Source organism: Ovis canadensis, chromosome 22 (assembly GCF_042477335.2).
Source record: "Ovis canadensis isolate MfBH-ARS-UI-01 breed Bighorn chromosome 22, ARS-UI_OviCan_v2, whole genome shotgun sequence".
NCBI classification, from domain to species: Eukaryota; Metazoa; Chordata; class Mammalia; order Artiodactyla; family Bovidae; genus Ovis; species Ovis canadensis.
Genome location: NC_091266.1, coordinates 37,697,563 through 37,725,380, shown reverse-complemented (window position 1 = coordinate 37,725,380; position 27,818 = coordinate 37,697,563). Strand labels below are relative to the sequence as shown.

The 27,818-nt window shown below is 36.9% G+C and overlaps 1 protein-coding gene across 14 annotated transcripts in view; it reads right to left on the bottom strand.

The window, feature by feature from the left end:
* The window catches only part of BTRC (beta-transducin repeat containing E3 ubiquitin protein ligase), a 182,163-nt gene that overhangs the window by 37,664 nt on the left and 116,681 nt on the right, over nt 1–27,818 (bottom strand). For all 14 annotated transcript variants that reach the window (XM_069566931.1, XM_069566933.1, XM_069566934.1 and 11 more), the window contains one exon: nt 25,134–25,223. In XM_069566931.1, the coding sequence (XP_069423032.1) occupies nt 25,134–25,223 (90 nt within the window). The remainder of the gene's footprint in view (nt 1–25,133; nt 25,224–27,818) is intronic.

Here is a 27,818-nt window from a genome sequence, read left to right as displayed (position 1 = left end):
ACCACTGCCTCGGCAACACTAAATGTGCTGACTTTGCTAACTGCACTGTGTGTATGTTGGGAGATGCAGCACAGACTGGCTGAACTTAATGGTAAGATGACAGATGTTTTTAGTTGTATATAAACCCTGCTTTAATCACAAGGAAGGGTATATGTTAAGTAGAGAAAATAAAATGTTCCAGTAATAGGACAACATTTGGAATTGCAGGTGCAAGGACTAGATAAAGAGAATAACATTGACGACTAAAGAGATGCAAATGATATTTGAGGATTCGGTTTGGTCTTCAGAAGGGCTCCAAGGAAAGACTCTGGCATTGAAACCCTGGGTTGGGGGGTGGAGTGAGGGAGGGATATAATGATTAAGATGATGAATGAATGAAGATAAGTATAAAGTAGGCAACAGTTGTGCTTGGGTTCAGGCTATAGCCTAAGAGGGATAGAACAAGAATTTTGACTAAGGCTGGAACTTCAGAGTTATCAATCTACAACCTTTTAAAAAAAAAAACGGAAAATGTTTAAAATTTATTGCTTTACACTTAAAACATAAAGAACAGAGTGCTGTAAATAATGGGGAAGAAAAAGATAAAACTACAACATACCAAACACAAAGACTGAGGAAGGAAAGTCAGTTTTGGGTGGGGTAGCCAGTTCATGGTGTAGATCAGAAGCGACAGCGATGGTGGTTGAAGAGCCTGTTTTGCCCCCAGGGGTCTGACCTGGCTCTGGGTCTCCTGCAGGAGCAGCTGGGTTTTCCCTGCCCAAGTGGGAAATCATCATCTGCCCAGTGGGTCTCCTGCCGGAGCTTCAGGCTCTGCCTCAGTGGGCTCCAGGCCTTCCAGCTGACTCAAGGGAAGGCTGACACAGTGTTACACGTGGGAGCAGATGTGTTATGCTCTCTGTGAGCCCAGGACAGGACCCTGGGGAGTAGCCTGGGTGGTGTCCCGGCCCAAGGCCTTTCCTGTTCACCTCTGGGCCCTGATTCTGGGGAACCCTCAGCGGCCACATTCAACAGGCGCCTGTGCTGGCCCTTGGTGGCAGTATGGTGCATGGGCCCCCCACTTGGGCAGATGGATTGGGTGTCCCCATCAAGCAGCTCCTCACGGATCTCTGGGCTGGGGCTCTGCAATGACAGTGTAGCAGCTGGCCCTGCCCAGAGGCATCAGAGCCCTGCCAGGGCACCATCTTATCACTGCTTATGTCCACTTGATCTTCTGCTCTCAGGTCAGGTACAGACCTGTGTCTGCTCAGATATGCACCCAGGAGGTAAGACATACATCTGAAGGACTTGGGATAAACCTCAGGTAGAAGGGCACTGCCTGGGCTGTCTACATTCCACCCAGCCAGCTTGAACTGGGGTGTGGACATAATTGGCCCACTAGACTTCTTATCAGTCTGCTCCTACTTGAGGCAGACCCATCCCACATAAACCCCTACCACATATACAGGGAGAGGACACAGATCTACCCTGGTGGGATCATAGTGATGGCTTGGCCTAGGTTGGCCTGCCCTGTGCCACCCTGGGTTATCTAATTTTTACTGGGGTACAGTTGATTTATAATGTTGTATTAGTTTCAAGTGTTTACCAAAGTTAATCTGCTATACACACACACACACACACACACACTCACTTTTTTTTAGATTTTTTTCCCCCACATATTCCCCATATATTACAGAGTACTGACTAGAGTTCCCTGTGCTATATGGTTAGGTCCTTATTAGTAATCTATTTTATATATAGTAGTATGCATGTATCAATCCCAATCTTGCAATTTATCCCTTTCCTCCTTTACCCCCCAATAACTGTAATTTTAACAACCATTTATTGGGTGACTGGTCTGTGCTGGGCACTTTTCTAGGTGCTAGCGAAACCAGTGAACAGGTAGACAAAATTTTTCTTTACTTTCTCTGGCAAGAAGTAGAGGGAGAATGTGTCATAAATATTTTAATCTTGAAACCAGTTAGTATTGTGAAGAAAACAAAACAAGGTAACAAAAAATACCCTAACTGAGGTGTTTATGCAATGACACTGAAGTAGGTAATGTCTGAACTGTGACCTGAAAGATCAGAGTCAAGCCTTACTAAGATATAGGGAAAAAACCTTCCCGACAGAAGGAAGAACAAGTCAATGGTGTGTTCAAATGAAAAAAAGAAAGGCAGCTGGTATGGATGGGGCAAACTGAATGAGGGAGAAAGTGGTGGGAAATGAGGTTAGTGAGGTGACCTGGGGCCAGATCATATAAGGACTTCTGGGTCACAGGTAAGGAGTTTGGACTTCTTGTTAAGTGTAAAGGAGAGCCCCTGGCAGTTTTGAGGTAGTTAAATTTGGCATCATCTGATTTACCCTTTAGAAATACACTAGGTATCACACAGAGAAGGGGGCAGGGCATCTAGGGCAGTGAGGAGAGAATAAGAAGAGCAAGTTGAAAGCAGAGGAAGGAAGACCAGTTGGAGCTGATAACATAATCAAGGCAAGAAGCAGTCATGGCTAAGGTTAGAAAAGGCAGATTAGGAAGTGCTTAGAAGAAAGTTATTTTACCCTTACAAGAGAGGAAGAAGGAGAAAAGCCCTGTTGAGAATGATAAATCTGGGTTATAATACTCATTTACTTCAGTACAGTGATTTACTTCTTCAGTAGGGCCAATCCTTCAAATATTTAATCTGGTACATCAACCTGGATAGGAACAAAACCAGGGTTCTTGCTCCTTGTAGGCAGAAGAAACAAGAAAAAAATAAAATAAATTCAAGAGTTTTGCAAGGGATGGTGGGGGGGGGGAGGATTTTTTTTTTAAGGTCTATACTATTCTCTATTGACTACTGCCAGGCTTTAGTTAAATAAGGATATAAAAACTTTGGTTTAAAGTTCTTTTTCTTATTGTTTTCCCTTGATTTCTCTGTAAAAACAGCTCTTAAAAAAGTCAATACTCTCTTGGTTAAATTAAGAGGAAATGATATTGTCTACATTTTGATTAGGACTGAAAGAATAAGTAAGTATACCTAAGGATGGAGATGGTGACAACAGAGAGATCCAGAACAGTTCTAGAATTTACAAAGAGCTAGGGTAGAAAACAGAAAGGGACTCTTAGAAGGCTTGGTAGAGCTCTCTGGCACTTGAGCATCTTTTATCAAGAGAGTTTCAAGAGAAACGGAGAGAATTTGGCCATAAATTGAACATGCAGAGTAAAAGATAACAAATGCTCAAAAGTAGAACCATCACTTTTAACACTTCCACTTAAAAAAAAAATCTCTATAACTTTCAGTGACCAAAGAAGTAGTCTACTATCTTTTGGGGCAAGGGGTAAGAGTGCAAATGAAAAGAAAATGGTGACTACAGGTACAGAATGGGACAAACATTTCAACAGGAGTAAACATCACATTTCTCAGTAGGATTATTCCATTAATATTGTAACAGCTTCTACTAAATATGATTACATATTGGGTGAACTCATAAATATGTCAGATCTGATTAGTGAACATGGAAGACAGGAAGGGGCAGATTTGTCAGCAGAAGGAAAGTTCACATTATGAATTTGACTGGTTTCTAATAACCAACAAGAAAAGCTTGCAATCACTCCAATTCTTTTAAATAAAACTCACCAGAAAATGAACTCATAAATGCCCCAGTATATGATTAAAGACTGGACACTTAGCAGTCTTTTTTTTCCCTATTAATTACAGGAAAAGCCATATAAAAAAATTTACCAGAACCACAACAAAGCCATTTTTATTATTTCCGGATTTCTGAGGAAGTTAAAGGGATAGGATAGTCACTTGACATTTTTAGGTTTCAAACAGGGGCTCTTGTTTCTGCAGTGGTTTCTCTCATGGAACTTCATAGCTTCCAGGGTGATAGGTTCTTTTGTTCTAAACCAAGAAGCTCACAGCAGTTTAATTTACTGCTGCATTACTATAGCTACTAACTATGCACACCTCCAAGGCTGGTAAACCCACTGATGTAGATAGTGCCACCTTAAAAGGATTTTTGGATGGGTCTTAGTGATGAGGGGGAAAAAAGGACATAATGTTTAATTATAAGAAATGATTGAAATAGGCACAGACATACCCCGGGTGCCTCTGCACTGCAGCAAGCTCTAAACTTGTTATCGTTAATGGTTTAAATTTCACTGTGCTAATCATTTCAGGACACAAGCCTTTCTTGATAATCTAATGAATTATTCCAACATCCTTCAGCAAAAAAAAAAAAAAAAAAAATCCTCCATGACAGCACTAATTACAAGACGTTTTCCCAGTGCTTATGTAAAATATGACAGAGCAGCAGCTTAGGGAATTGCAGAAAACTGCTTCTAATTTCCACTGAGAAACTGACAAACACCTCTCTTTCATCTCTCCCAGCTCTCAAGTAAGATTTAACTTTCTCATTTAGTTAATTACCGAGTGAGGATCATCATTTCCCCGGATCGGAGCGGCACAGAGCCTTTATCGTGTTAACTTGTGAACTTGATCGATGGCTGCTGCTAAAACTTAATAACTTCACCCCCTGGCAAATTGTAAGATAAATATAATAGGAGAAACTCTGACAGTAAAAACCTGCCAGAAATGAGCGCTGTGTTTATGTTTCTTTGCAGGCAGCAAAAAAAAAACAAAAAAAACAAAAAAACCCCACAACAACCGACAGCTTATTACTGGTTGCGTGTTACTTATATTTAAAAGACTCCAGGCAGTTAACTTTCTACATACTGTTAAAACTTTGCTCACAAGATGGGGAAAAATGAGAAAAAGCACCAGTGATGCAGACTCGGGGAAATGAGGGAAGAAGAAAAAAATAGGGAGAAGGGCAAAGCAAGGGAATATACTGTGTAAAATCTTTTAAAATGTCATGTTTATCATATAAAATGTTCAACCAGCACAAATAGGCATGAAATCCTTAAAAAATAATAAAACACTGTATGAACTATATCTAGGAGCAAAGCGAGAGAATTTCACTCACTCAAATTTTTTTCAATGACCATAAGTCCATGCCTGAAGAATCCAATTAACTGTAGAATTCTTAGATCTCTTCTCAAAAACCCCTGCAGCTAGAAAACCATTTACTAACTACACCATTTAACCCTTTCTGAAACAAGTATACTATAGCTAGGAAATGCATAACTGTCTAGAGCACTTCATCTAGACTTACATTATTCACCTTCCATACCTCAGCTAGCCAATTGAGAAGCAAACAGTCTGGATTTTTTTTTTCTCCTTTTGGTCAAATTTGAATCTGAATTTGGAATTTTAACATTTAAATGAACAAATTGGTACCATGGCCTAGTACAGTATGAATTTTAAGCCAACAGTAGCAAGGAAAATAGACAAGGTATAACAATGAGGTGTAACAATGATAGAATACCTGCTCATCAATGTCAGACCCTCTATCCCTCAAAACTGAAAACAAATCTGTATGTAAATCACTAAGTCTATTATGCTGACCACCCTCACATTACAGAAATATTACCAATAAAACAAAATATGAACTAAATTCTGGGAAAAGTAGAGAAAGGCACAAAAGGTCTTATAGGACTTATGAGTTTAAGCCTAACTTGTGAGATAGTTTTTAAAATCCATTATCTGATATGTTATCACCAAGAGCTAAAGGCTACATGTTGCAATCAAGGGGCCACCATTTTGAAAGTTGAAAGGAAGACTGACATTAAAACGGCAAATTCACATTCAGCAGAGGATCAAATTTGATTCCTTTTTTTTTTTGGTTTTTACTTTCTTTAAATAAGGATTATTGGGGTCAAGCAAAGAAAGACTGATTTTTTTTTTTAAAGCAGCATTTATAACAAACTTTAGAAAATATGAATACAGAAGCACAGAGAACATAAAAATGGCCCGTAATTTCCATCATCAACAAATAAACAATATGCACATTTTGGTGGGTATGTATCTTTTTGGTCTAAAAAAATTATTAATGCATTATTTGATTGAGAGAGTGTTTCTATGTCACCTAGAGAATTCTTTGTCTATAACATCAAATCAATTAGAATAGGCAAAATTTATCTCCTTTGCTGAACACCTCAGAGAGGTCAAGATCTGATCCCATAAGATATAGAATTTTAAGTGACTGGAAGTGTGGGAAGCAGGGGAGAGGAGAAAGAGGAGGAGAGAGGAGGGAGGGGGTGAGGAGGAGTGAGAAGGATGGGGAAGGGTGAGAAGAAAGGGAAGGGAAGGAGGGAGACAGAGCAAGCAAGGAAGAGAGGAAAGGTGAGAAAGGAGAGGAATGAAAGTGACTGGGGATGGGTAGAGAGTGGGTAGAAGAGAGACAGGAAAGAAAAGGAAAGGTTAGACAAGGGTAGGAAGAAATGGCTAAGGGGAAAGAGATGAGGGGCTAGGGAAGAGATGGAGGGAGAGACGGAAAGTAGGGATGAGATGAAGAGAGTTGAGGAGAAAAGGAATAAATAAAACCAAATGCAAAAGGGGCTTAGCATTACCAAGTTCACCTGCCCTAAGAGAAACAATATGCCTGTCAGGCAAAAAGGTCCTCTCCCACACAATAAAAATGAAGAGGGAGACGGGATGAAAAACTATTTTTCTAAATCCCTACTTAATGTTTCAGGCAGAGTAATAAAGTTCAACTGTCTGGAATCTTGTTGCTCTTTCTGTAAACTTCCTCAGATAGAGGTTGCTTATCTGGATGTTAAATAATGTTAATAGTACCAAAATAAAATTTCTGTGATGGAGAAAGTTTTAACTAAGAGTCTTCTCCCTGACTTCCCCCTCATATCCTCCCTTTATTTTAGCATCAGAAAGCTAATTTCTACCAATAAACGATAGGGAATGACAAGAGGCACTGGCTGCCAGAGAGAAACACAGAGACACACTTAAAATGCAATTAAAAAGGACACAGGAAAATACAGTTAATTTAAAATAAAGAAGAAAAAACTATCCTCCTCCTTTTTGTGCACTAATCCTTACTTTTTTTTTTTTTTTTTGTCCAATAAAAAGGTCTCAATGACTTGGTAAAACTTGCTCCTGAAGAAAGCCTTTGAGAAGCTACATCTAAAACCTGGATTAAGAAAATACAAGGCTTTTGGGATAGGATCTCAAGAAGCCAACTCAGCTTTCTCGAAGAAATTCAACTCCTTCCAAATGCTTGTTAATGCATGTTAAATGCAGCAAGAAATAATCCTATGGGGCAGCAGCACAGGCCTCTTAGCTGCAGTGCATGAAGTAAATGACTTGTAACTTCTGGAAGTCTTGGTTATCTGCAGGTAAAACTTTAATAACCCTTGGAGCATCAAGGGACAAAAGACATTTATCTCTGGAATATGTGGGTAATTGTCTTCTTAATTTATCCAGAAAAAGCTTAGTTTGGATGTAGCATCTGCTTTTTTTTTTTTTAAGCAGAAGTGATCAAAATAACTTGCTCAAATTCACAGAAGTTATTAGATTTCAGATCAGACTGCAAAATGCAGTTGTTGTGTTAAGTGTATAGTTTTTCTAAACTGATATTTTGGATCTTCTCTTACCAATAAGAATGTTACTATCACTACATTGATGCTTTGTCTGTAAGTATGCTAACTTTAATCCACTGTTTTCTAAGATTAGTTTCAACATTTTTATATTAAAAAATACATAAAATATTACTATGTAAAAATTCAAGAATGAGAGTAAAATTGAACTTACAATGAGTGACATTTAACAACTGGAGAAGAATGGAAAGAGCAAAGGAAAGACTTCAAAATATGTTTCATGATATGAAATAAAAGACATTTGAACATTTGACTTTTTTTTCATTTTCAATCTTTCAGAGCAATTGCCAAAACATATTCCCACAACACTCAAATCTAGTGAGGGAAAAACAATAAGGAAGTTATTAGCATGGTAACAAGATTCTCAACACAGTACCCTAATTTTGAAATTCCACTTTTCTGATTTTTTCAGTAAATACAGAATGATTCTTCCAAGCTGTAGGGTATAGAGTACATTTTGCTTCCTTCAGACTTTGTACTTCATTTTAGTAATCAGCAAAGACAGGGCAGAAACCAGACTGAAATTCCAGCTGTCATCAGCATTCACCCTCGTTTTCTTTCAAAAATTAGCAGAAAAACGATTACTGTGTGATTTTGTCTGAAGGTTATTTATATTTCCCCCACATGGGCACTATTTTTATGGGGTTTCATGGGCCAGAGACTGCAGATTTTTGGTGTTCTGGAGAAAATACTGAATCTTGAGTGTCACAAAAATTTTCTTTTCTAAATGGAACAAATCTCTACCAGGGATTTTGTGTTTGTTTACTAAGAGTGAAGGTGGGATGAGAAAATGAAAATCAGGAAGATAGTTACTTCCATACTGTTTACAAGCTTGTTTAAGAAATGGAATTGTGGTCTTTTCTTTGCAGAACTTGGCTTTTCTTAAAGGAAGAAAATTTCTGTAAAGACACTTCCTGGTTTACTACACAGTTTTTCACTTCACCTAGGTGTGGCTTAAGCTCACATGCAGCACTATAAATATGAAACACAAGGGTAACAACTTTTTTCAGTGAAGTTTTCCTATGAGCCAAATGCACTCTACTTCCATTTTCTGTTTAAGGAATAAACAGAGGCTTTGGAAATTTCATGCTTTGGAAACAAACCACTACAAAAAGTTCTCTTATAGTTGAGTCACATGTGAACGGCTCTACAGCAAAAGTTAGACAGCACGGTGGCCTAGTCCCATCACTAATTAGCTATGTAATCTTGGCTAAGTCTCTACTGTTTGGGATCTCTATAAAATGAGTGGGTGGATGGAATAATCTGAGGCTCAGTCTGGCTTTTATTTTTGAGTTTACGGTTCAGTTCCATGTAAATTAAAATAGAACTGAGGGAATACATTTACAAAGAGAATCATTCTTCACATTTTCTTACTAAAAAGCTAACATATTAGAGTTTAAGAAAACATACCTCAAGCAAAAAGAAGTATATTTCATAATATTATTCAGTCAAGCAATATACTCCAAAATCCCAAGAGTAAGTCAAACTTTCCTGCAACAATTGAGCTTTTAATGCAAAGAAATGCTATCATTCTGAGTGTGACTGTTACGCAGGTAACATTACTATTCTTTTACTTTGCTTTACTTAACCATAGTTAAGAATTTAAAACTTTATGGTATAACTTTTCTCAGGGCTGACACAGATCTGAAGACTTAATGATATTGTGACACTTTGTGTCTCAATGTGTCTCACTTCTTTCATAATTTACTCTTTTATTTCCCCATCCATCTTCCTCTATGCTGCTGCTAAGTCGCTTCAGTCGGGTCCCACTCTGTGTGACCCCATAGACTTGCAGCCCTCCAGGTTCCTCTGTTCCTTGGATTCTCTAGGCAAGAACACTGGAGCAGGTTGCCATTTCCTTCTCCAGTGCATGCATGCATGCTGAGTTGCTTCAGTCATGTCCGACTCTGTGCGACCCCAAGGACAGCAGCCCCCCAGGCTCCTCTGATCCCGGGATTCTCCAGGCAAGAACACTGGAATGGGTTGCCATTCCCTTCTCCATCTTCCTCTATAATTCCCGGTATTTACAGTGTTCAAGAAAATTTTAAATAAATAAATGTATCTATTAAAAATTCCTTTATTTCACAAGGAGATAAAATATTTTATCAATTTAATACATCAATTTGTCTTATTTAGGGCCAAATCAAAATAGTAGGGCTACATGAAGAGTCTGCAAATAGATATCGAAAAAATTACTGGGATTCTCTTAATGCTTTCTATCAAGATTATAGTGGTCATGATCTGATGGCTGCTGCTCTCTGCTGGTTTAATTTTCAGCCTTTTAGCCCAGAGCCAGCTCTATCTTAGAGACCTTTTTCTGTCGGATTCCAAAGGCCATCAAGTGTCCTCAAGGACAAAGTGATATATTAGCTACTGTAATAAAGGAGACTATGTATAAAACACTAAGCATAAGGTCTGGCACATAAATGCCTAATAAAGGTAATCATTATCATTTGCTGGTATGTAGAAACCATCTCAGCAATTCAGCCTGTATCAGGACCGGCCCATTAAACTTTGAAAGTAAAATTTTAACTGAAACTCCATACCAAATTCCCCAGGAAAGGGAAATATGCGTTGGAATATTTTAAAATATGCTAACTTGTCTGGCCACCATTAGCTGATGTGATTGGGGATAGAACTGTGAAGAGAAAAAAAAAGAAAATTTAAGATGTGATTAGACTGTAAGAACAGCTCAAAGGCTCTGGGTGAGAAAACTACAACTTAGGGAATTTTCGTGTATACTGAGTTATCTCATTTAAACAAATATATTGAGGACTTGCTATATGTAAGTGCCTAATGGAACTCTCATTAACTGCTGGAGATAGTATAAATTGGTACCACCAGTCAGGAAATTCTAATTTCCCTCCTAGTGACACATACAACAGAATACATGTATTCACTGCACATACTGACCAAAAGATAAATACCAAAAAATTTTGTAGTTATCAAAATCTGAATGGACACATATATTTGGTATATTTACATAATGACATACTACACATCAACAAAAATAAATAAATTACAGCTATATGCAATAATATGATTCTCAAAAACATTATGTTGAGGGAAGTAAGTTAGAGAGTAAAGAATATACACTGAATGATGCCATTCACACAAAGTTCAAAGCCAGGCAAAACTAACACATGATGTTAAGCAGTGAGGAGAATGGCTAGCCTTGGGAGGGGAATGACAAAGAAGGCAGGAGTGGGTTTCTGGTACAGGTTTTTTCCTTTCTTCCTCCTCCTTTTTTTAATCTTGCTAGTGGTTATACAGATATGTTCACTTTGTGAAAGTTTGCTGAGCCAACCTCAGGGTCTCCTGAATACTGTATTGGAAACAGCTTATTGTATTCATAAAAAGAGAAATAAGGGTGCATAAAGTCCTGTTTGGTTACAGATACATAGTCCTAACCCTTATTTTCTGATATAAAGGAAACAGGGAGTTCTATAAAAAAGATTTAAAATTTTGCCATGGCACAGCTTTAGCCTCTATTTTCACTTACGACCCTTTGGCCACATACAGACAACTGTTCCCATATGCCACTACTCTGAACAAGGTTAGAGCTCCCTCTAGCACTTTTAACTAAGTAAACATCACAGGCCCTTACAGAGCTGACACAGTTTGGTGCTGCCCACGGTTAAATGCAATATGGCGATTTTTATTTTTAATTTGCTTTAATTGTTGCTACGGTATGAATAATTAATAGGCTGCCTAAGCCAGTTTTGTAAAGTTCACAATACAGAAAGCCAGGAGAGAAATATCTACTTAGAAAGGAGGCTTAAAAATGGTTATAACTGCTACAATATTAGAGAATTTGGAGCATTTATTCATAATTTGTGGCAACATTTATGTCTCACCAACAAAGAAGCATGCTACCAAGCACTTCCTACTAAAAAATTCTTCTAATCTGCATCAATTTTTCTCTTCATGGCTTCGCAACTATTGTACGTACAGTACCAAATAAGAGCAAAGTAGGTCAGTGTTAGGAGAACCTTGCTCTTCAGTGGAGGAAAAGAGGAAGGTTTGGCTGTAAACACTTAACCTAGTTCCATCCATTCTAAAACAAGTATTTATTAGCATTAAATAACCCCCTGGACAATAGAGGCTATTCAAATTAGCCTGTATTCTTTTCCCATGCTTGTAAATTCCCTTCTCCACTGAGACCTTAACCAATGGAAATTATGTTATCAATGTTTCCACTCAGGAATGTCTGTTTCATGTTTGGATATGCCAGAAAGTATAATTTAGTTATGATGTTGCAATCCTACACATTTCAGGCGGAATTTGAGCAGTCTCTGAAAGTTCAATGATTATAATACACAGCATCTGGGATTGTAGCCAGAAATAAAAGGGGCTTCGTTTTTCATTGTTGGATTTTAAATCTTCCCCTCCCTGAAAGAAACACTGCTTATCAACACTCTGGTTAAAATTAATACACATATAAAACCAGTTAATTAATAAGTTCCTTGAATCAAGGAGAGAGAATTAAAAAGAAGAGAATATAAAGAATTAAAGTAAACTCATTTTAGCCAAGACTATTATGTGTTATTCATTATTTTGCATACTAAAGAAACAACATTTTTGAGCTATAATAAGAAATAATATTTCCTATCAACCTTTTTTTAGCATACAGATCCCTCAAAAAGTATGTCTAAAGTCATAGGAAACTTTAGCAATTTCCAAGGGAAATTGTTATCATTTTTTTTGTTAGCATTTTAAATGGAGATTAATACAAGTCAGTATGACTTCCTCTCTCATGCTCTGGTTACACACAAGCACTGCTCTGCCAAAAACAGTAGTACAGCATGGATGTCAGCACTGGATCTTTCCTGCACATACCACCACAAAGCCACGATGCCAAGTTACCACTTACTTTGGTTTTGCATCATGTCTGCTGGTCACATAACACGGCCACATTCACTCCAAGGGCAGCTCAAACTAGGGGTGAAATATTATCTGAAAACAGTGATTCATTAAGCTACTGAGAGCTTCAACCATGAGTTGTGTTTTTCCTAAGATAGGATCCACTACTGCTTCTCTTTTAATTCACCTAATATCTGCTGGGAGCCATATATCATGAACTAGAACAAGAATGACAGATCTAAATTAACACAACAGAAAAGCTATTTGATGCTGCCTCTTGATTTCTGCGCTTCACTCTCTTTCGTGGCATCCAAAGGCTTCAGAACCCTGGCATTAATTAAGCCACAGTTTTATTACACACAATCAAAAGCCTGAAAAGAAAAGCCCAGATAGTAAGAGGAGATTACAAGGTTCACTTAATAGTTTTATCTTTTTTGCGGTTGCTAATTGACGTATTTTAAATTTTTATCTCATATGGAATGCTGAAAAGGAAAATATCAGTACTGTAAGTGTAAGAGGAGAACACAAACCTAAAATGTATTACTGTATCATGATTTTACAGAACCAATTTGCATACTTCTGTGTTTTCCAAATCATGGGTACTTGTTAATAAATTGCTAACACTTAGTAGGCACCACAGAGAACTTTTTAGAAAATCCCCACACATTTGCTTCATCTGGCCTAATTTTTATGTACTAAAACACTAAACACAGTGACTGAAAACACACAGATATGGGGTCAGATAGTCTGGGTTCAAATTCTAGTTTTGCAACATATCTTGGGTAAATTGCTTAATACTTCTCAATTATAGTTAATCTATATATAAAATGGGATTGTGTATGCTTAATGAGGTTGTCGTCGGGATTTGAGTTAGAGTGTATATAAAACCCTTAACCCTTAGTGTCTGGCACACTGTAAACATTCAATAAATAATGGTGTAAAAGGCTGTCAAATCTGATGACATAATCTCTGGATTTTAATACTTTAAATAATATATATCAGACTCAACAAATATAAGTTGAGAATCTACCTTCCACGAGCTAAAATTAGTTCTATTCAAACTCTACATTGACGGCAATTTATTTTTGCATACAATTTGCCTTTTACAGGTAACTTCTACTATATATTTTCAACTGAGGAGAAGCAGAGTAAAAACTCTAAAATTCAAACTTCTGAAGTTTCAAGAGAACTAAATAATAGCATTAATTGGAAACCAAGAGCAACCTAAATAGCTGACTAAAAGATTATTTGTATAAGCAAACAATTATATATAGAATGAATAAACAAGGTCCTACTATATAGCATAAGGAACTATATTCAATATCCTGTGATAACCCATAATGGAAAAGAATATGAAAAAGAATGTATATTTATGTATAACTGGATCACTTTGCTATCGAGCAAAAATGAACACAAACTTGTAAATAAACTGTACTTCAATAAAACAAATTTTAAAAATTAGTTATATAAAGCTCTCACTTAGGATCTACTTTTATCGTATGTTCTCATGTTATAATGTTGAGACAGTGGCTCCTAGTGTCCAGGCTAGATCTATTCACATTTACATTTCTCAGTACTCAAATCCTCGAAAAACAACCCATATCCTTTTATTATTGCAAATGGAATCTACTATAATCTGTAATATGATGATGTCTACACCTATTCCTTACCAAAATGTAAAACATAAAAAATAGTTGTATTTCTTGGACTTATATTCAGAACCTACCTCTTCTCTAGAATTACCTAGAGGAAAAAGAAAATTCCTTCAACCTATCAAATTTAAAGTAAAAAAACCAAAAGACAAAAAACACTATACTAATCCTACCAAAAAAAAGAAAAAAAAGCCCCAAACCCACACATATTAAGATTCAAGGAAACTGATTTTTTTTTAAGTTCCCTAATCCATCAGATTTTAAGTATGTCAACTATAAGAATAAGAAAAAATACACAAACTGGAAATGAACCTCACACATAGATGTAAATAAAGCCACTCTTTAGGTTGCCCATTAATCCACAAGTGGCATATTCATCTTATTTACAGTATTATACCCCCTGCCATGATATTCCATTACAGAGTCACGCTACACACTCCATAGTTAACACTGTAGGAACCATCTCTCTTTAAACACGGTTTTCTCTCTATTTCCCTTTAGGCTTGCTCCCAAGTTTTGTTTCTTGCTTCTTTTAATCTTTACAATTAAATTTCTTATGTTACTAGATATTCCAAGAAAATGTGGATAAAGTTAAAGAAGTACTGTCTGAGGTATAAAACATAATTAAATTCATGTTCATTTTTCTAGAAGTATTTCAACACTTCTGTTTATCATGGTCTTAGTGCTCCACGTGAGCAAGTGCTTCTTACATATATTTATATGTCAATCTTAACTATCAAAAACTTCTATCCTTTCCATTAGAAAATGCCTAGGGAGATTTTATATACACATACACACACAGAATAGTCATGTTTGTTTGCTTTTTGCTTCATTTGCTTTTGATGAACCTGTTTCTTAATTACTCACTGTCCCAAGCCTCCTCTTTACTGTCTGAAACATACAAGAAATTCAAAGTCCAACTATTAATTCATATACCCTCATCCTGTCTTTATAATCACCCAAATGTCTAAAAGCATGCATGCTTACAAAAAAAACTATTTACTGAAGTATAATCACACTGAGCCTGGACTTTGAAGGGACTTTTTTTTTTCTTTTAGCTGATAAAACTAATTACCAAGTTTAACCAGGAAAAATAAGTTCTTGGTGTAAAAGGACTGACAATATATGTTTACACTGTAAATCCTGACGCAGAAATTTGGATGAGATTTGTATTCCAAAACAACTTCTATTGATAAAACAATTACTAAGGTAAGGTTACCACCTTCAACTGATTGTACCGAACTCATACTAAAGTTACCACACTGATACTAAATCCAATGACATGAGGTCATCTTCAGTCCTTTAAAGACCAGTATTTATAAGGTAGGTGATTATTACTGAGTAATAAGCATTTACGTTTGCATAGAGTAGTGCAAAAGTAAAAATATCTTCATTCTGAAGATACAAGAAAAAGAAAATGGATCTTTAAATACTCCTTATGTAGGAATAAATCCCAAACTAATAACTGAGGGTGATGAGGAATTTCGAAAAGATTATTGTAGCATCAGAGATACAACTGGTTCTGTACATAAGAACTTTAAATAAGGGTGTATCAGGTGAGCTACAAAGGACTAGACTAATGAAATTTTCTCTGAAGCAAACCCTACTGATGAGATTTGGGATTAGTAGAATTTAAGGTGACTTGGCAACTCTCTCTTTGTAAGGAAATTAAAAGAGAGTTTCTTGGTCATTCAGTCAGTTAGAAATTTCTGTTATTACCAGTGTAAACAAACAAAACAAGATGCTCTCAAAAAAAAAACACACACACAACAAAACCACAAACACATATATTTTAACACTGATCTTAAATCTTACTGGAAAAGAGCTCTAACAACAAGAACAAATATGGTAAGGTCATTAGGTCAGATGGAATTCCACAATTGTAGGAAAATGGAAAAATACAATTTAATTTTTGTAGAAACTTAGTATGGTCATTTAAATTCATAGCTCATTTGCCTTACAAGAAACTGAAGTCATGACACAAGAATAAAATTTTGCATGTATGAATACTGAGCTCATGAGTACTGAAAGGTTCAAAAGGAGAGCTCGAGTTTCACAAGCTTTATAAGTGATCTATTTACACCATATGACTAAGAACATACTTATTCATGGAGAGCTTACGAACCTAAGGCTTTTGGAACTGTCAAACTAGGAGAAAGGAGAATGAAAAACCACAAAAATCCATAAAACTATAAGAATAAAAATCTCTCTTCCAGATTAAGGAATGCAGAAAAGTTATGCAAAATTCTAACAAGTGGGCTTTAACATATTAATATATACAATAGCACAGATCTCTCAGACAGTGAAGGGGGGGGGTAAGTTCTAAAGACTATTTAGTATTAAGTGACTGATCCTAAAATACCGATACATTTAAGTCTTACTGAATATTTTCAGGAAAAGCTCATTATTGTTTAAAAAATTAAAACAAAAAATCAAGTATTTGACAGAATTGCAAGAGCAGTACTGAAGATTTTTAGAGGGTAGGGGGATGGGTACTAGGAGGAAGTGAAGGGCCTTTGTTCTATGAGTTTTGCAAAGTAGAATATCAGGGACTCATTCTGCAAGTACAGTATTATAGGGCTGCAATAATGAATTTCCATTAGTTATATATATTATTTTAAAAGTCCTGTTAACTATGTCCTAAAAAAAATTAGTTTACACCTAACCTGAATATTTCATACTATAGGATCTTTTCTGTTAATTCTATACTCAGACGGGTACCTGTTAACTAGTTTTTATGTATTATTACTTTAAATAAATCCCTAAAACAACTATTAATATCAAGAAAACATATTTATGTATCTTTGGGAGATAACTGGATTCATCTACATAGACTGTATTACTTGCTTTTACAGTAAATCACTAAACTTAAGATACAAATTCTAAAATACTGCAAATGCTGGTTGCCTTGTTTATTTTCCCAAAGTCAAAGCCTGCCAAAGGCAGCCAAGAAAATGGGTGGTGATTTGCTAGAGAAAATCTGGCTCATTAACGTCTTCTGTAGTCTTATACCATATTTCCTAATATTTCAGGGATGATTAGCAAGGTTACTATTTTAGTAAAAGTGAACATTAAGTGGATGAACTAGCCTTTAGTTTCAGTTACTACCTGGATTTTTTCCTCCCTCTTCCTCTTATAAACACCATTCATTGATATTCAATTCTCAATTATATAAATTGAAGTAACACAGTCCCCCCACCCCACACGAAGATGTCAATGGCATAGTGAAAAAAACCAAATAGTGAATTTCCTAATAAACAGAATCAGGAAAGGAATAAAATTTAAACATGCCATAGCTTACACCTGGATGAGGGTCCTCTCATAAACAATTAAAAATGACAAGTCCTCTAAATCAGAAAACCCATATGGTACTTGCAAGGAAAACTATATTGGAGGGGTGGAATGTTGGGAGGCTGACAAGGTAGACCTTTTTAAGTTTTAATTTCTCTGGTTACTTGATTTTTTAAAAAAAATCAAAGGTTAAAAGCCAGAGTGAAATGCCGGGGAAAGTGTACTAGTAATCAAAGTTCTCAATGAACCCTGATAGAATTATCATCTATAAATCATTAATATAGCAACCATATTTGTGACAATACTTTGGAAAGTAGGCAGCCTTTTCTTACTTTCTTGGAGTTGAAGTAAAATTGGCATATACCATTATATTAGTTTCAAGTGTATAGGTAGTATTTTTTAAAGTTTTAAACCAGCTCTAGAGTAGAAACACAATGCCTGTATATACTACAACAAACGTGTGATGTAAAACCCAAAGTTGTTTTTTTTCATTTCCTCCTCAGGATTTGTGCCTGGCACTGTGCAGCTGTGGTGCTGCCTTCATCACTCCCTCTGTTTCCAGTCTTGCTAATTAAAAGGTTGATCACAGAACAATGCTCTTCTCATTAATTTCAGTGTTCCGATTGGGCAGGATCCCTGCTTACCCCACCTGATCTTTTCACACTGCTGAAGTTAATGTGACAGGAGCCCGAAGATGGATTACCTGCTGCCATATTGCCCATCACCTCCAATCAGGAGCTATCTGTGTAAACTGATTGTTCTAATTTGCTCTCATTATTTTTACAATATCAGGAGAAAATAATGCACACAGCTCACTGTCAAAGCCATGAAAATCAGCCATTAGTTAAACTCAGACACTGAGTGGCTTTATTAGAGGCACTGCAGTTTATTGATGTAGCTCCATTCAAACAAGGCGGCATTTGCTTCTCTAGAAGGAAATGTTTATACTGAAAGTAAATATTTATTGTAATAATACCCACAGCAACACGATATTTTGAAGAATCCTGTACTTATTTCATAAGCTTGGTTTTGACACAAATTAACAACAATGAAGAGTTGGGCTGACACAAGAAAGTAGATAACATTTAATACACACACAGTAGCATGAAAATCTATTAACTCGAATATGTGAGCACTCTTCATCTCCTATACCCTGTATAATAAGAAACTCTATTCTGTGACTACAAATGCTCATCAATCAATAAATAACAGAGGTTCTACTTTGCACAACACAACAACAAATATTCTTCTAAAACAGTAATTTTATGACTTAGGAATCAAAATGATTTCTATAATGATCATCCAGGTATAGGTCTAAAGGATAAAAACTGTATTCTTATACAATGTAAGTGTTCAACAAGAAAGATTACTAATCCTAGTATCATAGAAATTCACAATATACTTCAGAATTAGAAAATAAGAAGCATAATAAAGCCAGCTAAGCAAACAATCATCTGTGTTTTAAACCCTTCATTAAGAGATGTTTCTTAAAGCAGAAGACAGAATTCTGTACAAAGGTTTGATAGTCAATGAGATAATATATTTAAAAGATTTGTCCTGGGCATAAAGAAAATATATTTTCCTGCTGTAAAGAAAATGCTAAACTCTAGAACAAAATATATTTTAATTTGGCATTTCTAGGCTTGCCTAGCTAAGAACATTTTGTAAAAATGTTATCTAAATGCTGCCTGAAAGGCATTTGGTGGGGGGAGGTGCTAGAGAAGGAGGGTTTAAATAACAGAAACTGATGCCTTTTAAATAAAGGAATTTAATCCACACATTCTACCCCCTTCTCCCCCACTTAGCATTAGAAGGAAACATGGCCTCCTCCTGTTTTCTTTCTATACTGAGATTCCTAGGTAATGTGAAGGCAAGAGTATGCCCTTCTTGCTGCTCCCCTTTTAATGGCCACTTTTCTTTTTCTAAGAAGCGTGTGCCATGCTTTTCTCCTTAAAATTCCTGCACTAAAAGACTGCACCATACTGCACTCCGCAAAACGTGCTGATGGCGCCAATTACAAGCCCCCAGCCGAACGCTCCAGCCCCCACCATTCGGGCAGATTTATGCGGACTCTTGCCGACGTTATTACAAGTCAGAGTTTATTGGGAAATTGTTACATTATGCGGAGTGTCTAACAAATTGCTTATGCTGCTATAATTGGATTACAACAGCCGCTTGCTCCCACCGGTAAGATTAGGCAAGTAGGACTCCTGCCGATCTCTGAGCGTTAGCAGTAATTTTATTTGCCTTGCCTCTCTCTTTCCTAACAACATGCCTCTCTCCCTGCCAGCTGTCTGCTGAAAAGGCACAGGCTTGTTCCTTGGCCCTAACAATGCAATTACAGCCCCGCAGATCGCACTGTTTGTGCATTAAGTACAGAGCCAAAACGAGGCGAATTGATCGTTTGACTTTTGGAGAAGCCATGTGATCTCTCCGTGCGGGTGATCCGACATGCATCAGCAGGCAAAACTGCAGTCAGTTCTTGATGAAAAACTTCCTTCCTTCCTCCTGCTCTCTCCCAACCTTTCCTTTTTCACTGAGGGAGACACTGACTGGGCTCATCTCATGCTAATCTAGATCAACCCACAAAGACAAACTCAATCTTATTAGCACCCTGGCTAGATAGAAATGTGAATACATTCTAGCATCTTGAAGTGCCTCAGTCAGATATATCAGTGGTTCCCAACAGTTGAGCCACTGCTGCTATCTAAAAAATGGTTCATAAACAATTCACTGAAGGGAAAAAGTTTACAGAAACACTAGAGTTCAAAAGAACTACAGAAAGCCTAGGTTCTGGCAAACAAAACTGCCTTGGAAAAGCTCTGTTATAAGTTCAGTCTATTCAAGGAGCCATCAAGAAATCAGCTCTTGAAACCCCTATCCTGCCTTTCTCCGCAGCTCTGCTCTGCGGAAGATGCTGGTGGCTGATGTGCAGAATCAATGCCTCTAAATTCAGGCTTAAAAACAGTCAGGCTGATCCCCACTTAGGGCAAAGTTTAACATATTTTGTTGACAGCTTTCAGTTTCTTTTTCTTGTTTGTGTAACAATGAGTTCAGGTAGCAAGTAGTTACTGTTACTCTAGACCATAATGCATGAAGATTCTCACTGGTGTCTTGACTTTTCTTTTTAATTAACTTTCTTGAAATGGCTGAAAATGACTTAGAATTTTACCAATTTTAATACAGATCAGGATTCCTGTTTACAGTTTCTCCTCCAGTGGCATATGCTACTTAGGATCCCTAAAGCTGATTACACAGCAAATGCGCAGTCAATCTGCTGATCCATTTTGGTGCCCTGTGTTTGTATTCTTAAATATCATGCACATCTAGAAGGTTATATATTCTCGTATCTTTAGTCAGACCAAATACACACACTCTTTATCTATAATGAGGGTCCTTGATATTATTATTACTTCAAAGTGAGCTTGGAAAAGTCACTGTATTAGTATTTCTCAGCACTTCTCTGTCACCCCCATTAGCATTCATTAAATTCATATAAATATTTAAAGACAAAAAATATTACTTCTGAACTTAATTCCTGCCTGTTTAAAACAGCAATGAGCTTAATGTGTAATGCTTATACTTCACTTTATAATACTTTACTTATAATATGTATATCTTATACTTTTTCCAATCACATCCGCCTCAGTGATATGGTTAAATCTCAATATATTCTCCACAAAGCTACTCTTTAGACCCAACAGAGGAGCTTCTGCATAGAACAAACCATCTGACATGCTACTTGTGGAACAGTATATTAAAGAAGCCTGTTAACATGTAGTTTAAAACTCAAAAGAAACTCTGAACAGCTGAAATGTCTTATAAATAGCACAGACCCAGAGGAAGTGCAAACGTCTGCATTGTGAATTGTAGATCTTAATTACCGACAATGGCTGGTACAGCAAGTAGCACAGAAAAAAAGTGAAACAGTTGCACTGTTCATGGTTGGCAATAATTCTTCAGGAAAATATTTACTATCAATCAGTTATGAGAAAAGGGACTCTGTGCTCGTAAAACAGCACGTTGCTTCTCATACCAGGACCATTTTGCTTCAGCATAATCTGAATTTAAACAGCTTGTTTCCTGCGGATATAATTTTGGAAATAAATAAAACAAGTCTTCTATCAAAATCTGGAGTGAGTGGAAAGGAACATCACATTTTTCTGTCTCAGTCAGTTACAAAAAGATTATTAGTCTGAAGTAAAAACAGTAACAACAAACAACAACTACTATAATACAGAACACATCTACAAAGGACTGTGAAAGGGGTTTATTTTCTAAATACAAAGAGGCAGAGCTTCTCTGACCTAGGCAGAAATCTAGGCAGATGGTTCAAAACAACTCAGTTTTAACTGTGGTGTGTGTGGAAGGGTGTATTATGGAAAAGCCTGAAACCAAAAAATTTCAATAATTAAATAAAGTCAATAAAAAGATAAAAATTATGTTCTTTATTTTTCCAGTTAGCTTTCTTTACCAATTAAAAAACATCACAAAGGCTGACAATTAGGTACAACATGATTATTGATTTTAAAGACTAAGTTGGCAGTCAATAATGACTGTCCATTTAAAGCTACAATAAACACAGAGCTTATCATGTTCCAAACACAAATCTCATGAACTACAGGGCTATAATTAGTAAGAAGGAAGGCTATGGAAGAAATAAAAAACATCTCAATGCCTCCAAATATTACTTGGATTAAGTTATACTATGAAATGTCTCTTTCATAATTTTTATCTTAAAATATTTTCTTAAGACTCATTCTTAGAGATTCAAAGATTATGATTAACCCAGAGTAGCTGTAGTTTGCCTTACAACTTTACTTTCTTGTATTCTAAAGAAGACTAAGGATCTCTTTTCATAGACCTATTATAAAACATGTATTTTAAGATACCCCTGGCAAAGAAGAGTCGCATCCATAGGTTAGGTTAGGGGTCCAAACCTAACAGTATTGCTATATTTAAAGGGACTAACTGGTATTAATATCTTCTCTAAAACTCATATAGACAGTATTCAGTAAGATCTTAGACTTCAATTACCATCTCCACCCAAACCAAAGTCACTCCTATCAGAATTAGTTGTTTTGAACTAGAGGACAAAAATGGTTGATATCACTGTATTATAGCTGCTCTCCTTGGAGATGATTGGACATTCAAGGCCACTGTGGAGCACAGTCTGAATCAATAATAGATACTGGTACCAAGTTAAAAACCACAGCCATATCAAGTACAGCAGGTGAAACTATCAGTTAAGGGCTAAAGGTGAAGAGCATGAAATAGGGACAAGCTTACAGACCTACAAAAATAATGGTAACTCATTATTTTCCAAAGGGCAAGCAATACATGAGGCCAAGAGCAGCAGCAAAGAATCATGAGATACACATAATATATGTAAATAAAAAAGGGAAAACTCTTTTCCTATTCCCATGTTATTGCACCTCACTGGAAACTGTTGCAAGAAAGAAATTTTTTCAGCTACATGTTTTTATTGGCCTTGACCAACTGATTATTTGGCTCGAATCGGAAGCAATGAAACAAAAGATGAAGATGTGTGTCAATAAAAGGAACCAGAAAGTTAAGTGGGTTCCAACAGGAAATAAAGAAATCATTATTAAACTAGTATATTTAAGAAGATGATTAAAGGATATAGGTGGCAGAGTAATGTTAAGCAAGAATGGGATGAGAGGGTCACCATCTGGGAGCAACAAAAACAGATGAGAAGCAATGAGCAAACTTATTTCCTCACCCAAGAGCATAGAAGAAATTATGCCACTGTGCCTACATGCACCACTGAAGTAGAGGATAGGAGTGGGGGGAAAAAACCATCATACAGACATACACCAACATAACTACGTAGCTTAGAGATCCTGGCTTACAAAGTAGTGAGAAAACAAAAGGAACAGATGCTCACTTGGCCAGCTCTCAATGAAACTCATTAAAATCATCACCCTGTCCTTGGATCAGTGCTCATGCTAAGATTTTACCTTGTTTAGCCAGAAGTCACCCACTTGTGATGAAAACTGAAAACATCATGGCCAAAAATAAAAAGATTATTTTCAAAGGCCCAAATTATTGGTCCCCCATCTCAATGTACAAATGCTGGATATAAAACAGGGTCAATCAGCACTTGATGGCTGTGACTATATGACTGAAAAAATAAATGTTAAATTGTAATATTCAGATTTTATGGTAAATCATTAAGATGTTTTAATTTATGAACTTAACTGATTAATTCTACCTATTTCACCATAATTTTTAATAAATTTTGACATTTCTCTATGGCTCATTCTCAAAGGTTATATTTTGTATGATATATTTCCAGTTGATAAAGTAGGTCCTTTACCAACTGAAACTACTTCATGTTTTAAGAAATAAAACAAAATAAAAAATATTGCCATCCTTCAAGTTTTATAGCAAAGAATGCAGACACATGATATGAAGCCTGGCCCTAATAACAGTAACAGACAAGCCTGAATGTATAATACAATAGATTAATTAAAGTTGGGAGTGTTGTAAAAGTGACAAATTCCTGAATAGTTATAAAAGGCAGTAATTTTGCAGATAGAGTAAAAGTCTGGAAATAGGGCCCATATGGGAATTTCACTTACTTCTGGAATAAGCAAAATGGCTGATATCTAAATTTAGGTCAAAGTTCCTGAGTAATTAGAGATGGAAAACTTGAGGCATAGTTGTTACAATTATTAGATTGTAAGAACTCTAATACCTAAGATTATTTTTTGTATCTAGTCTATTGATACAGTAAACATTTATACATGAGAAACAAGTAGCTCCATATGCATGATTAAACAGACTTGTCCAGTCAGATCAAGACCTCCAAAGCAATATATTCATCAATAGCTACTCAATAAATATTAATAGTGATATAAAATAACTGGATTTTCTATAGTATATTTCACAGTCCTACAAAGGTATACTCTATACTCAATTACATTTTAAAACCACCAATGGACTTATGAAAATAATTGTATTTTTTTTAACACAAATCTTTTTTTTTTTTTTTTTTTTGGCCAAAGATGCATCTAGAAAAGGTATGGTTTTTCCAGTATTCATATATGGATGTGAGAGTGGACTATAAAGAAAGCTGAGCGCCGAAGATGTGATGCTTTTGAACTGTGGTGTTGGAGAATACTCTTGACAGTCCCTTGGACTGCAAGGAGATCCAACCAATCCATCCTAAAGGAGATCAGTCCTGGGTGTTTATTGGAAGGACTGATGCTGCAGCTGAAACTACAATACTTTGGCCACCTGATGTGAAGAGCTGACTCATTTGAAAAGACCCTGATGCTGGGAAAGATTGAAGGCAGGAGGAGAAGGGGACGACAGAGGAGGAGATGGTTAGATGCCATCATTGACTCAATGGACATGAGTTTGAGCAAGCTCTGGGAGTTGGTGATGGACAGGGAGGCCTGGCATGCTGCAGTCCATGGGGTCACAAAGAATTGGACACAACTGAGTGACTGAACTGAACTGAAATGTAGAATGTTTAGTTACCCAACTAGGGATCAAACCTGTGCCCCCTTCAGTTGAAGCTTGGAGTCTTAAACACTGGACTGCTAGGGACGTCTCACACAAATCTTATTTGTAATAAACCATAATTAGTGTCAAGCAACAAATGTGAATTAGACTAAGGTGTGACCAGAGAACACAATCAAAAAACGCTGATGCGACTGAAGAGATAGAAACTCCAACTTGCAATCTGCTTTGGACCTAACAATGTTCGCTGTATTCTTTTTAACCATTCTATAATACTCTTTAATAGCAATACTGAGTAAAGATATCTATAGATAAACCATTGTTATGATGTGACATAACATATATTAATGTGTAATATTACTTACTTTGACCACACAATTTTCAGTCTTCATAGCAGTGCTTGCTAGACATACTGTCTCTTGATTTAAGCAGAGTCTGGCACAGCTGTTGTATGTCTGCAAAGAGAATTTTTTTGAAATAAGTTTAGGTACTGAAATACTGTCATGCAGTTTTCAAATTCTGCCCCATTTCTAAAAATCAACACACAAATAGATCCTATGTGTAAATTCTAGATTTATGGGAGCTGAGGGACAAGGCAGACATGGGGAAGTAAAGAAAGCGACAGCCCAAAAGTGCCACTGATGTGCCATGAACAAGTATGTGAGCAGTAGTGACTTCACTGTATATGAAAGGTAGAGGTGTCAGTTATTCAGAATGGGCAAAGGACTTGAACAGAGATTGTGCTGTGCTTAGTCAGACCCCCATGGACTGTAGCCTACCAGGCTCCTCTGTCCATGGGGATGCTCCAGGCTAGAATACAGGAGTGGGTTGCCATGCCCCCCTCCAGGGGATCTTCCCAACCCAGGGATCAAACTTGGGTCTCCTGCATTGCAGGCAGATTCTTTACCATATGAGCCACCAGGGAAGCAAAATAGAGATTATCCGAGAAGATATACAAATGGCTAAAAAGCACATGAAATGATGCTCAACATGACTGATTATGAGAGGACTGCAAATCAAAACTGCAATATGTTACCATCATATATCCATTAGGATGGTTATTAATAAGAAAACAAAACCAGAAAACAAGTGTTGGTGAAAATGTGGAGAAACTGGAACCCCTATGCACTGTTAGTGGGAATGCAAAATGGTATAGCCAAGGTGGGGGAAAAAAAACAAACAATACAGTAGCGATTCCTCAAAAAATTAAAAACAGAATTACTATCTGATCCAGTAATTCCAATTCTGGGTATATGAAGAACTGAAAGTGGAGTCTTTATGAGATATTTGTACACCCACATTCATGGCAGCATTATCCACAATAGCTAAGATCCACAAATGTCCACTGATGGATAAATGCATAAGCAAAATGTGGTACATACATACAGTGGAACAGTATTCAGTCTTAAAAAGAAAAGAAATTCTGACATACACTATAACATGGATGAAACCTAAGGATCGTATGCTATGTGAAATAACCCAGTCACAAAAAGACAAATACTGCATGATTCCACCTAGTCAAAATCATAGAGACAGAAAGTAAAATAGTGGTTTCAACTAGCTGGGAGAGGGAAGGAATAGGGAGTTACTGTTTAGTGAGTACGGCATTTCAGTTTTACAGGATGTTAAAAGTTATGGGAATGGGTGGTGGTGGCTATTATACAACGTGAATGTATTTAATACCATGAACTGCATATTTAAAACTAATTAAAGTGGTAAATGTTACATGTACTTTACCATAATTAAAAGAAAGCAAAAACGCTGGTTAGCGAAGCTTCAACAATACATAAACCAAGAACTTCCAGATGTTCAAGCTGGACTTAGAAAAGGTAGAGGAACCAGAGATCAAATTGCCAACATCCGTTGGGTCATAGGAAAAAACAAGAGAGTTCCAGAAGACATCTACTTCTGCTTTATTGACTATGCCAAAGCTTTTGACTGTGTGGATCATAACAAACTATGGAATATTCTTAAAGAGATGGGAATACCAGACCATCTTACCTGTCTCCTGAGAAATCTGTATGCAGGTCAAGAAGCAAGTTAGAACTGGACATGGAACAATGGACTGGTTCCAAATAGGGAAAGGAGTATGTCAAGGCTGTATATTGTCACCCTACTTATTTAACTTATATGCAGAGTACATCATGAGAAATGGCGGGCTGGATGAAGCACAAGCTGGAATCAAGATTGCTGGGAGAAATATCAATAACCTCAGAATGCAGATGACACCACCCTTATGGCAGAAAGCGAAGAGGAACTGAAGAGCCTCTTGATGAAAATGATAGAAGACAGTGAAAAAACTGGCTTAAAACTCAACATTCAAAAAATGAAGATCATGGCATCTGGTCCTATCATGTCATGGCAAATAGATGGGGAAACAATGGAAACAGTAACAGACCTTTCTCTCAGGCTCCAAAATCACTGCTCCAAAAGACTGCAGCCATGAAATTAAAAGACACTTGCCCCTTGGAAGAAAAGCTATGACCAACCTAGACAGCATATTAAAAAACAGAGACATTACTTTGCCGACAAAGGTCCGTCTGGTCAAAGGTATGGTTTTCCCAGTGGTCACGTATGGATGTGAGAATTGGACTATAAAGAAGGCTGCTGCTGCTGCTGCTGCTGCTAAGTTGCTTCAGTCATGTCTGACTCTGTGCGACCCCAAAGACGGCAGCCCACCAGGCTCCCCTGTCCCTGGGATTCTCAAGGCAAGAACACTGGAGTGGGTTGCCATTTCCTTCTCCAATGCATGAAGTGAAAAGTGAAAGTGAAGTCGCTCAGTCGTGTCTGACCCTTAGCGACCCCACGGACTGCAGCCCACCAGGCTCCTCTGTCCTTGGGACTTTCCAGGCAAGAGCACTGGAGTGGGGTGCCACTGCCTTCTCCAAAAGAAGGCTGAGCACCAAAGAATTGATGCTTTTGAACTGTGGTGATGGAAAAGATTTTTGAGAGGCCCCTGGACTGCAAGGAGATCCAACCAGTCCATCCTAAAGGAAATCAGTCCTGAATATTCATTGGAAGGACTGATGTTGAAGCTGAAACTCCAATAC